Source organism: Dermochelys coriacea, chromosome 28 (genome assembly GCF_009764565.3).
Source record: "Dermochelys coriacea isolate rDerCor1 chromosome 28, rDerCor1.pri.v4, whole genome shotgun sequence".
Classification (NCBI taxonomy): Eukaryota; Metazoa; Chordata; order Testudines; family Dermochelyidae; genus Dermochelys; species Dermochelys coriacea.
Genome location: NC_050095.1, coordinates 2,341,970 through 2,354,164, shown reverse-complemented (window position 1 = coordinate 2,354,164; position 12,195 = coordinate 2,341,970). Strand labels below are relative to the sequence as shown.

Genomic DNA, 12,195 nt, shown 5'->3' with positions numbered 1-12,195 from the left:
GGCGGGTACTTACTGGATCACAGAGTCCTGACTCCCACCATCCTTACTCTAAGCACAATCTCCCACCTCCCCCGCTCTAACCACTAGACCCCACTCCCCTCCCAGAGCTGGAGCCAGAATCTGGAAGTCCCACGCTGTAACCCAGTCTCTCCATAGGCACACTTAGCTCTGAGAACAGGCTACCAGGCTTCCCGACAGGTTAAAAGTCTCAGCAGCTGGCCAGGGCCTGTTTAGCCCAAGAGAAATTGATGGATTCAAGCCGGCTTGGCAGATCAGAGGAACATCAGGAGTTTTGACGGCACGGGCCAGCGGGACTGGTTGTGGGAGGTGGACAAACTGCCTTCATGCATGGTGTCTCATCCCTGCCCATCCTGGCTAATAGCCATTGATGGATCTATCCTACAGGAACTTCTCTAGTTCTTTTTTGAACCCTGTTCTAGTCTTAGCCTTCACAACATCCCCTGGTGAGGAGTTCCACAGGTTGACTGTGCGTTGTGTGAAGAAATACTTCCTTTTGTTTGTTTTAAACCTGCTGCCTATTCATTTCACTGGGTGACCCCTAGTCCTTGAGTTATAAGAAGGAGTAAATAACACTTCCTTATTCACTTTCTCCACACCAGTCATGACTTTATAGGCCTCTCTCATAACTCCCTTTAGTCGCCTCTTTTCTGAGCTGAGAAGTCCCTGTGTTATTAATCTCTCCTCATATGGAAGCTGTTCCAGACCCCTCATCACTTTTGTTGCCCTTTTCTGAACCTTTTCCAATTCCAATAGAACTTTTTTGAGATGTGGCGACCACATCTGCTCGCAGTGTTCAAGATGTGGGCGTACCATGGATTTATACAGAGGCAATAGGATATTTTCTGTCTTATTATCTATCCCTTTCCTAATGGTTTCTAATATTGTTTGCTTTTTTTGACGACCGCTGCACACCGAGTGGATGTTTTCAGAGAATTATCCACAATGACGCCGAGATCTCCCTCTTGAGTGGTAACAGCTAAGTTAGACCTCATCCTTTTATAGGATTATGTTTTCTAACGTGCATTACTTTGCATTGATCAGCACTGAATTTCATCTGCCATTCATTTGCCCAGTCACCTGGTTTGGGGAGATCCCTTTGGTCTGCTTTGGACTTGACTCGTGATCCATTTACGCCTCGATGCCTTGTCTGGGAATGAAGGTCTCCGAGGCTGGCTAGAAGAGTTTGTTCGTTGGCCAAACCCTGTCTATGCCGGGGTTTAGGCCCGGTTAGCTACTAGCCCGGGCATGCAGGCATGTGTCTGTGAATGGGTGGATATGTCTGTGCGTGATGCGCCGGGGAGGGGAAGCTGCTAGCCTCCCCGCTGGCCCCCGTGAGAAAGTTCTCGTCTCGCTGTTCTTTGAGCTGGGGGGCCCTCCCGCCACCGGGACTCACACCTCAGGTTTACGACACTGGGAAGTCCAGCCCGCTGCAGGATCCCACGAGACACAAGCTGCCCTAGGGGCGCAATAAATAGCTCAGACCTGCCGACAACCCCCCCCCCACACACACACTCGAGTCAGTGGGGGGCATTGCTTCTTCCCCAAAGCAAAAGGGCCCCGTTGGCTTCAGGGGAGTTGCTCCTGGTTTGCACCAGGGTGAAACAGAGGGGAATCGGCCACTTGACCCCAATGGGGTTACTCCTGATTTACACCAGGGTGAGAGAGAGGGGAATTGGCCCCCTTGACCCCAAAGGACCATGCTGACTCAGTAATGTGTTGGGATAAGATCTCGGCCATACCCTGGGCAACACGTACCTGCCTAACCTACAATCCAGCAAGGGCCAAATCCCAGCTGAGGTCAATGGGCATTTCTCCACTGGAGTCAATGGGGCCAGATCCAAGCTGGTGTCAATGGGCATCTTTCCATTGGAGTCAATGGGGCCAGATCCCAGCCAGTGTCAATGGGTGTCTCTCTATTGGAGTCAATGGGGCCAGATCCAAGCTGGTGTCAATGGGCGTCTCTCCATTGGAGTCAATGGGGCCAGATCCCCAGCTGGTGTCAATCACCCATAGCTCCACTGAGGCCAGATTTACACCAGCCAAGGGTTTGCCCCAAGCATTCCAGGGTTAATTCCAGCCTCCCCATGGAGACTTCCTGACCCATTAGCTTGACAATGGGCCCCCCAACCCCCTCCTGACACCACCCTCTTGCATATTCGATGTATCTTCCTTCTGTCATGCGTGGGAGGCAAGGAATTGTCCCTCCATTGGGGAGTGGGGCCGTGGGGATTGGTTGGGGATCAGAGCCCAGGATGGGGGAGTTGGCCCAACAAAGAGTGTTCCCACAGTCGCCAGTTCGCTTGCTTGATTTCAACCCCCTAGTGTGGTAAAATCTAGTTTGCTGGCGTAAATCAGGAGTCATTCTAGTGGAGTCAATGGGGGCCCCCTTCACGCATGCTGGTGTAAATCAGGAGTCACACTCATGTAAAATGAGTGTAAGCGAGACGTGAGTCTCCGCCCTTGTCAGTGGTTTGGGGGCCTGCTCATGAGAGTCACCCCATTGGTTTCAGGGGGAGGATACCCAGAAGGGAAGAGGAGGAGGGGCTGGGCTGTGGGGTGGCCATGGAGGTTCAGCAGTGGAGTGGGGGGAGACAGGTGCTTAGGGCTGGAGACTGCTGGGTTATAGGGATACGTGGGGTGAGGGTGATGGGCATAGGTGTGGGGCAGTGGGGGGTTGGGGAGAGATGAGCATGGGGTTGGGCAATGGGGGGGTTGCAGGAAAGTGAGGCTCAGGGGTAAGGATGGGTCTGCAACTTGGGAGTCATGGTTGTACAGAAGTTGGGGGTCAGGGCTGTAGGGAAGGGGGGAGGGGTACAGAAGTTAGGGGTCAGGGCTGTAGGGAAATGGGGGGAGGGGTACAGAACCTGGGAGCAGAGCTGAAGGGAAGGGGGAGGGGTATGGAAGTTGGGGGTCAGGGCTATAGAAAAGTGGGGGAGGGGTACAGAAATTGGGGTCACAGCTGTAGAGAAGGGGAGAGGGGTAGGGAAGTTGGGGGTCAGGGCTGTAGGGAAGGGGGAGGTTTATGGAATTTGGGGTTCAGGTCTTTAGAGAAGTGGGTGGAGGGGTATGTAAGCTGGGGGTCAGGGCTGTAGGGGAGGGGGAGGGAAGTGCGGGGTCAGGGCTGTAGAGAAGGGGAGGGGGACGGAAGTGGGGGGGTCAGGGCTGTAGGGGACAGGGAGGGAAGTGGGGGGTCAGGGGTGTAGAGAAGTGGGAGGAGGGGTATGGAAGCTGGGGGTCAGGGCTGTAGGGGAGGGGGAGGGAAGTGCGGGGTCAGGGCTGTAGAGAAGGGGAGGGGGACGGAAGTGGGGGGGTCAGGGCTGTAGGGGACAGGGAGGGAAGTGGGGGGTCAGGGGTGTAGAGAAGTGGGAGGAGGGGTATGTAAGCTGGGGGTCAGGGCTGTAGGGGAGGGGAAGGGAAGTGCGGGGTCAGGGCTGTAGAGAAGGGGAGGGGGACGGAAGTGGGGGGGTCAGGGCTGTAGGGGACAGGGAGGGAAGTGGGGGGTCAGGGGTGTAGAGAAGTGGGAGGAGGGGTATGTAAGCTGGGGGTCAGGGCTGTAGGGGAGGGGGAGGGAAGTGCGGGGTCAGGGCTGTAGAGAAGGGGAGGGGGACGAAGTGGGGGGGTCAGGGCTGTAGGGGACGGGGAGGGAAGTGGGGGGTCAGGGCTGTAGAGAAGTGGGAGGAGGGGTATGTAAGCTGGGGGTCAGGGCTGTAGGGGAGGGGGAGGGAAGTGCGGGGTCAGGGCTGTAGAGAAGGGGAAGGGGACAGAAGTGGGGGGGTCAGGGCTGTAGGGGACGGGGAGGGAAGTGGGGGGGTCAGGGCTGTAGAGAAGTGGGAGGAGGGGTATGTAAGCTGGGGGTCAGGGCTGTAGGGGACGGGGAGGGAAGTGGGGGGTCAGGGCTGTAGAGAAGTGGGAGGGGGGTATGGAAGTTGGGGGTCAGGGCTGTAGGGGAGGGGAAGGGAAGCGGGGGTCAGGGCTGTAGAGAAGGGGTGGGGGACGGAAGTGGGGGGGTCAGGGCTGTAGGGGACGGGGAGGGAAGTGGGGGGTCAGGGCTGTAGAGAAGTGGGAGGAGGGGTATGGAAGCTGGGGGTCAGGGCTGTAGGGGACGGGGAGGGAAGTGGGGGGGTCAGGGCTGTAGAGAAGTGGGAGGAGGGGTATGGAAGTTGGGGGTCAGGGCTGTAGGGGAGGGGAAGGGAAGCGGGGGTCAGGGCTGTAGAGAAGGGGTGGGGGACGGAAGTGGGGGGGTCAGGGCTGTAGGGAAGTGGGGGAAGGGGGAGGGAAGTGGGGGGTCAGGGCTGTAGGGGAGGGGGGAAGGGTACGGAAGTGGGGGGTCAGGCCTGTAGGGAAGGGGGAGCAGGGGCAGGCGGGGGGGCTCTCTGCCCCCCGCGGGCCGGGCCCACTCGTGTGCCGCGCCGCGGGGGGGGGGCCGGGGGCCAGCCACGCTCCGGCGGCGGATCAAAGCCGGGGGCGGCGCCGGCGGGGCCGGGTCTGGGGCGGGGGCCGGCTTATAAAGGGGCCGCCGGGGACCCGCCGCCCCCCCAGCCCGGCCGCCGCCACCATGAGCAGCAGCGCCCAGTGGGACAGCAAACAGGACAAGAAGGTAACTCCGGAGTCCGCTCGCTTCGGGTCTCACTCCGGATCCGGGGCTCCCTGCCCGGATCTCCCCGCTCTTTCGGGGTGTCTCTTTCAAAAGCTGCCCCCCTTCCTTCCCTTTCCCCCCCTCCAGCTCCTGAAGCCCTTGATGGAGAAGCGGCGCCGGGACCGTATGAACCGGAGCCTGGAGCGACTCCGGCTCCTCCTCTTAGAAGCCACCCAGGACGAGGTAAGCCAAATCGGATTTCCTCCTCCCATTTCCCCGCCGCTGCCCCAAACCGAATGATACAACGCATATTTCTCTTTCTTTCTTCCCCTCCTTCCCCCCGCTTTTTCCTTCCTTCCCTCTCTCTTTTTGTTGTTGTTGTTCTTGCAGAGACTTAAAAACCCCAAAGTTGAAAAGGCCGAAATTTTACAAAAAACAGTTCACTTTGTGAGGACCCAGCCTCCTGCAGGTATCCCCTTCGGCACGGCCGGCTACTCCTCTTCCTTGGCTCTAGCCCTGGGGGGCCCGTTGGCCAACCCAAGTTGGGCCCGGACCAGATACGACAACGGTGACCGGCTAGCAAGTGTGAAAAATTGGGTCCCTTTTTGGGGGGGAGGGGGGCATAGCTGCGTATATAAGACAAAGGCCTGATATCGGGGTGTTTGGTCACCCTCAACTTCCCCTCTCCCTGGGGTGTTTCCTGAGCTGGGACCCATCGAATGATGGGGTGGGTCTCCCCCGTCCTCGCACCTCTTTGGATGTAGCTCCGGGGTGGCCCGGACCTGACAGATGCTCAGCTGGGGCAAATTGGCGTCGCTCCGTTGGGGTCCTCGCTGGCCTTGGTGTAAATCTGGAGGACGACCGGTTGGGCGGCTGTGTTTTTACACCAGGGCGAGTGAGGGGGGAGCCAGACCCATAGGTCCTGATGGCATTACTCCGGATTCACACTGGAGCAAGAGGAGACATGGCCTTTAGTCTGGATTTGGAGGTTCTCCTCTCGCTCCGGCGTAAATTGGGAGGGCCCCGATTTTAGACGCTCCGTGGGAGCTCTGGGACTGGCTCACTTGGGGAAGGGAAGGAGGGTTTGGCCCAAGAGATTCCCCATAGGGAGTAGGTGGGTGTGACTTTGATTGCACCACCAATAAGCCTCCCTGAGAAGTAGGGGTGTGTGTGTGTGTCCCCGCTTTGCCCCCTATTGGACAGGATGAGCTCATGTGTGGGTGTGGGTGTGGTGTGGGTGTGTATACACAGCTCCATCCCTTAGCACCCATCACTCACCCCACTCAGGCTTTTAAGCTCTCACACTTCTGGCTTGGGTCGGCCCGGCCGCAGGGCCAGATCCTGATCTCAGGCCTGGTCCTGCACTAGGAAATCAGGTGGGTAGAACTACATCGCTCAGCGGTATGAACCGGCCACCCCCCTGAGTGACCCTGGCCTGACCCCGGGTGTAGACAGAGCTACAGATTTCTCCCCTCGACCTAGCTGCCACTGTTAAGTGTAGACCTGGCCTCAGTTTCTCTGCTATGGACCTGGGCAGAAAATTAAGTCCCCCTCTCTGGACTCAGCGCCCACTCTGCCAGGCCCAGCCCTGGCCTCTGGCTCACCTTTTCTAGCAGGAGCTCACCTGGCCTTTCTCTTCCCTCAGCCCCAAACAGCCAGATCCATGTTAGGTGACTTTTGTCTTTTAAATCCTGCCTCCGGGGTTTTGTGTGGGGGTCAGGGAGAGGTTCAGCAACTCCCGGGATGGGGCATGCAGAAATACATTGCTTGGCGGCGAGACCTGCTTCAGCTTTGGCATCTGGGGTCGTTTTGCTGTTGATTTTAACTGGGTCACACCCAACTGGTGAGGCCTTGTTCTGATTTTAATCACACCCTGGTGTAAATCCGGAGTCAGTCCACTTGAGTCACAGGGGCTGACTCCCCTCTCTCTTACCCCAGTGTAAATCCAGAGTCAGTCCGCTTGAGTCACGGGGACTGATCCCCATCTCACTCACCCCGGTGTAAATCCGGAGTCAGTCCACTTGAGTCGTGGGGGCTGATTCCCCTCTCGCTTACCCCAGTGTAAATCCAGAGTCAGTCCACTTGAGTCACGGGGGCTGATTCCCCTCTCGCTTACCCTGGTGTTAATCTGGAGTCAGTCCGCTTGAGTCATGGGGGCTGATCCCAGTCTCACTAACCCCGGTGTAAATCTGGAGTCAGTACGCTTGAGTGACAGGGGCTGATTCCCCTCTCACTTCCCCCGGTGTAAATCCGGAGTTACTCCACTGGGGTTGGCTGGTTTACATGAGTAGAAAACCATTGTAAGCAAGATCTCAGTGGGGTCTGTAGAGTATTTCCCTGAAGCCAGCACGCAGAACCCATTTACACCAGCTGAGGGTCTGGCCCTGTGTACGTTCCCCATTTAAAACTGGCTTCCACGCAGGGCATCAAATGCTGCTTATTTCGCCACCCCCTCCTCCCCCCGCAAAGCCCCTGCCGTAGCAGACCCGGGGGTGGGGTTTCTCAGTCTGTAGGGCGTTGGGTGTCCCGTCCCGAGTGGTGTGGGGATCAGAGGCCGCTCCGGGGCACCTGCCCCGCTGCCCCCTTTGCGCGCCCACTGCTTGATGCCTCGCTAATTAGCCCCCTTTGTCGTTGGCGGTTTTTGCAACGCACCACAGAGCCGGCGAGGCAAGAGGAGACCTTTCTGCAGAGGTACCACAGCGGCTATCGGGAATGCCTGAGCCAGGCCACGCGCTTCCTCCACTCCAGCCCAGGCATCTGCGCGGGCAAGAAGGCCTACCTGATGGAGCGCATCTGCCACTGCATGGAAAAAATCACCACCCGGGACCTGCCGACGGGCAGCCCCTTCTCCAGCCCGGCCCACGGCAGGTATGCCCGCAACACCTTGCCCAGCTGCAGCCCGCCGCTCGGGGATGCCGCCTGCATCCTGCACCCTGCTCCAGCCTTGCCCGCCGGCCACAGACTGCAGACCCTCGCGGCCGGCCAGCCCCAGCTGGAGAACTGCAATAAAGGCATGCGGGACAAGCTGAACGGCTCACAGAACTCAGCTGGCCAGCCCCAGGGGCTCAATGTCTGGAGACCATGGCCATAGGGGCCGGGGACCCCCTTGTAAATCCATAGAGTGTATATTAGATTCTCTATATATTGTATATTAGGACGTTTATGGGGGGGGGATCTTTGGGGAGGGGGTTTGGGGAGGGGTGTTTTTGGTGGGGAGGGGGTGTGCGTGGTTATTGCAACTTCATAATATTGCCCTTGAAGACCCAGCTAGGATGGGTTTTCCTTTCAAAAAGAAAAATCACTTGCTCCCAGCAAGGGGAGAAACACCGGGGGGATCCCAAAGCAGCCGGCGAATCAAAATGCTGATTTTCTTCCCTCCACCCACCCACCGCCCTGTGATTTTTTAAAGATGCTGTTATGGGTCGGTGAAAAACAGGGCCGGGGGGGGGGGGGTCACGTCCTTTTTTTGTCCACCTCAGAACAAACCCTTAGAGTCCAGCGGCTTAGCCAGCTAACCCTAGACGTTAAAATAATATCCAAGAGCAAGATAATAGATCGAAAGCCAGAGCTGGGGCGGGGAAGGGGAGAGGAGTGGGGGTAATTTTTCCCCCTCCTTGTATATATATATTTCCCACCCCCCATTCCCCATCTATGTATTTCTGAAAAATAAAAATACGAATGCGGACTCTGACAGATCTCGGCTCTGCGTGGCATCAAAACGGGTGGGGCCGGGAGAGAGGGGAAAAAAGGGGGGTTGTGTTGCCCACTGAGTGGGCGTTGTGACTCTTTGCGTGGGGCCTGCATGGGATCTACTCTGCCCTCCAATTTCCCTGCTTGGAATCTACTCCCCCCACCAGGTGCCGGGTTTGCAATGGCGCCGTGGACCCAGGCCCATGCTCAGAAGGGGCCACGGCCTGCTCCATTTGCGCTGTGCCCGGAGACCCTGCTCCCCTCTGCCCACCAATTACTCCTCTTGGCCTGCCCAGGGCTTCTCTCCGCCCCCTGGCCCCACTCCCCTCCTCCTCTCAGCCCCCTGGCCAGACCCCAGTGCACCTCCGGCTCCGGGCAACCTCTGCTTCCCACCACCTGTGGGGCCCCTGCCTTTCTCTCGCAGAAGCCTGGCCAGTCTCAGCCAGTGGGGGGTGGATGGGAGTGTGTGGGGGCCTTAGCTGGGTCCCTCCTGGCAAGTGGGTCTTGAAGGAGCTTCCCAGCGGGGCTGGTGAATGCAGCCAGGAGGCAGGGCATGAGGGAGGGGGGCTGTGGGGGGCGCTGGGCTCTGAGGGGGCGGGGAAGATGTGTGTGTCGGGGCACTAGGGAGGGGGGGTTCTGTGTGGGATGCTGGGCAGCTGTGGTGGGGCTGTGGGCCGGGGGGCACTGGGCTGGGGTCGTGTAGTGCAGGGCTCTGTACATTGATATAGGGGGTCAGAGGGGGCACTGGGCATAGTGGGGGCACTGGGCCGAACTCTGTAGCTTGTTGAGAGGACGGGGAGGGATCTCTCTAGCAGACGCTGAAGGGAGACAATTGCCCTAATAATACCGAGCCTCAATAATATTGATCCCTAGCTATTTTCCACCCTGTGATCTCAAAGTGCTTCATGAAGGAGCCGGAGGACTGTTGCCTCCCATATCACACAGGGGGAAACTGAGGCACGGGAGGTGTGAAATGACTTCCCCGCTTCAAGAGTCAGGATTTCAACTAGATCATGTGAGTTTACAGGCCCGTGCTCTGCCTGCAAAGTTCACTGGGTCATTTTTCTTGGCCAAGGGGATCCTCCCGCCAGTGAGACAAAGGGGTGAATTTACTGCCCCCCCACCTGTTCCTTTTTACACACACATCCGTGTATCCCGGCCTTTCTACCGCCTCCCCCCATAACACACACACACCCTGTGTGGATTTAAAAATTCCTTGCAATGGAGAATCCTCCCCAGTCCTTGCTAAATTGTTGCATCGTTAATGACGCTCCCTGTTAAAAACACACATCTCGTTTCCAACCTTAATTGGTCTAGCTTCAGCTTCCAGGCCATGTTTTTGCTAGACTGAAGGGCCCGTTTTTAAATAGTTGCTCCCTGGGTACTTACATTTCTGTTCCCTATGTGATGGCAATGTAAGAAAAGCAAGCTAGGTTTTTTCAGGGGCAAAGGGGGACATTGGAGAAGAAACAGCAAGAAATCAGAAAGAGACGAGCGAGAGCTCTGGATGGCAGCCCCGAAGTCTGTCACTGACCCAGCAATACTGCAGCTGGCTGTCACAGGCCATGTTAACTGCAGCCCTTCGTTTTCAGGTTAAACTGATCTTGACCGGAAAAAATCCCGGGTTTTACCAAAAGTATTATTCCGTTTTCTCCCCGTTTTCGCCCTACTTTTGTACTGTTCAACTATATCAGAAAAGTAACTCGCTTCGCTAGGAAAATGCAACACACTCGCTGAGGCCGTTGTGTTACGGTTACATATCTCTGTGTGGAGATGGTCTAGGAGATACACAAAGTGAGCAACCCGGGGCGGGTGCAGGCTCCGAGGTAGCATTGTGTTTTGAGTTCTGTTTTCGTTCCACTGGAAACCACACTGAGCTCCGTTCGTGGAAGCATTAATCTACTGACTGCTTTTCAACCGCCAAAATAAACCCCGCTATTGACCCAGAGACATGATTTTTAGCACCGATTTTTTTTTGCTAGGAGTCTTACTAAACACTGATAAATCCCCAGGAAAAAGTAAATAAAATAAAACCCGAAAACAAAGGGCCCTAAGCATAACACTGCAGCTTAGTTGGTGCACGGAAAGCTCTTCTTCTTAATGTCACGAAGCCATCAGTATGGCCCATGGCAATTCCAACTACAGCTTGGCAAGCCCAGGGATCCCGGCAGGGGCATCTTTGCACCCGAGAAAGAATCCGGGATTCCCAGTGGGTCGGGGAGAGTGGTGTTACTCAGGAATGGTGCATGAACCCCTCCGTTTGGGGAAGCTAGCCCCCTCCCCTTCCACCCCCTCCTCAGCCGCTGGATCCCCGAGCACACCCACCCACCCACCTCCGCCGCCGGAACCGGAGGAGCCCTGGCCGGACCACCCCAAGCACCGGCTCACAGGCCCCAAGCTCTGGCCTGCTGGCTTCGGGGGAGAGGAGGAGCGTGGCTGGGGCCACGGGCTGGGTTTGGGGTGGCCTAGCTGCCCTTGGCCTATTATACCCGCTGCCTGCAAGTGTTACTTGGTTTGATTGGACCGGTGTCAGGGTCACCCGGGGAAAGACCAAAGGCCAATCCGCTCACACACCGGCCTGCGTCTATTAACCGTGGAGATTTTAGCCCTGTTCGATCTTCCGGTGCATCTCTCACACTATAGGCGATCACAGGATCTGTGCAAGGATCTGTGCAAGGATCCCCCCAACAGGGAGAAAGAGACAAGGTCCTGGGGACAGTGGAACAAAGTGGGGGTCGATTTCAGACTCCTTTCTTCTGAGTCTAAAAGTGAGGTAGGGTGAGAGACATGCCCCTCGCCAGGCTCTGGATCTCCTTCTATTTCCAGGTTAATTTCAGGGAACAGCTGGGTAATACTGAGAAGAAAAAAAACCCCAAGATTTCCTGCCCCGATTGTTTCTCCAATTGGGAGCAAGTGGCCGACGTTTTCACCAGAGGGGAAAAAAAACTGTGCTTAAGAGCACAGAGACATAGGAGCCAGCCCTGTGTGTGTCTGTGTGCATGTGTTGGGGGAGAGCAGCGCACAGAGCCTCCTGGCACCCCCGCCTAGGAGCCGGACCTGCTGGCCACTTCCAGGGGGCAGTGTGGAGCCAGGACAGGCAGGGAACCTGCCTTAGCCCTGCTGCGCCACTGACGGGAGCCACCTGCGGTAAGCCCGCAACCCAAGCCCCAACCCCCTGCCCCAGCCCTGAGCCCCCCCCAAACCCAGAGCCCCCTCCTGCACCCCAATTGCCTCATCCCAGAGCCTGCACCCCCGGCCAGATCCCTCAACCCCCCGCCACATCCCAACTCTCTGCCCCAACCTGGAGCAGCCTCCCACACCCTGACCCACCCCCCCTCTGACCCACCCCCCGCCTGGAAATCCCTCCTGCACCCCTATCCCCTCATCCCTGACCCCATCCCAGAGCCCAACCCCCAAACAGAGCTGAGTCTGAACCAACTCAGAAGTGAGTGCGGGTGGGGGAGAGCAAGGAAGAGCACTGAGGGAGGGGGAATGTAGTGGGTGGGGGCGGGCCTCGGGGAAGAGGACAGGGACTCTGGGAAGGGGCAGGGCCAGGGTATTTGGTTTTGTGCGATTAGAAAGTTGGCGATCCTAGTGTGTGTGTGTATGAAAAAGAGTGTGTCTATTTCAAGTTATTGCGGGTCTGGTATGTGAGCATAAGGATGTGTGCGTTTATCAGTGTTTGAAGGTAGTGTTTCAGAGTAGCAGCCGTGTTAGTCTGTGTTTGCAAAAAAGAGGACTTGTGGCACCTTAGAGACCAACAAATTTAATTGAGCATAAGCGTTCGTGAGCTACAGCTCACTTCATCGGATGCAAGATAGTGTGTGTCTGAGGGAAAGTGTGTGTGTTTTGTGTCTGAGAGGATGTGTGTGTATTTTGTGTTAGTGTTTGAGAATGTGTGTGTGTTT

The 12,195-nt window shown here is 57.1% G+C and overlaps 1 protein-coding gene across 2 annotated transcripts; it reads left to right on the top strand.

The window, feature by feature from the left end:
* The first annotated feature begins 4,542 nt into the window (after positions 1-4,542).
* LOC119849354 (transcription factor HES-7.1-like) lies at positions 4,543-8,120 on the top strand. Of its 2 annotated transcripts, none has more exons than XM_038386304.2 (4): positions 4,543-4,618; positions 4,745-4,840; positions 4,988-5,066; positions 7,255-8,120. In XM_038386304.2, the coding sequence occupies exons 1-4, from the start codon at positions 4,577-4,579 to the stop codon at positions 7,686-7,688; spliced, it is 651 nt and encodes a 216-aa protein (XP_038242232.1). In that variant the 5' UTR covers positions 4,543-4,576; the 3' UTR covers positions 7,689-8,120. The 2 variants fall into 2 exon arrangements, with proteins under 2 accessions (XP_038242232.1, XP_038242231.1); XM_038386303.2 differs by having other exon boundaries at positions 4,988-5,165; positions 7,255-7,750.
* The last annotated feature ends 4,075 nt before the right edge of the window (positions 8,121-12,195 follow it).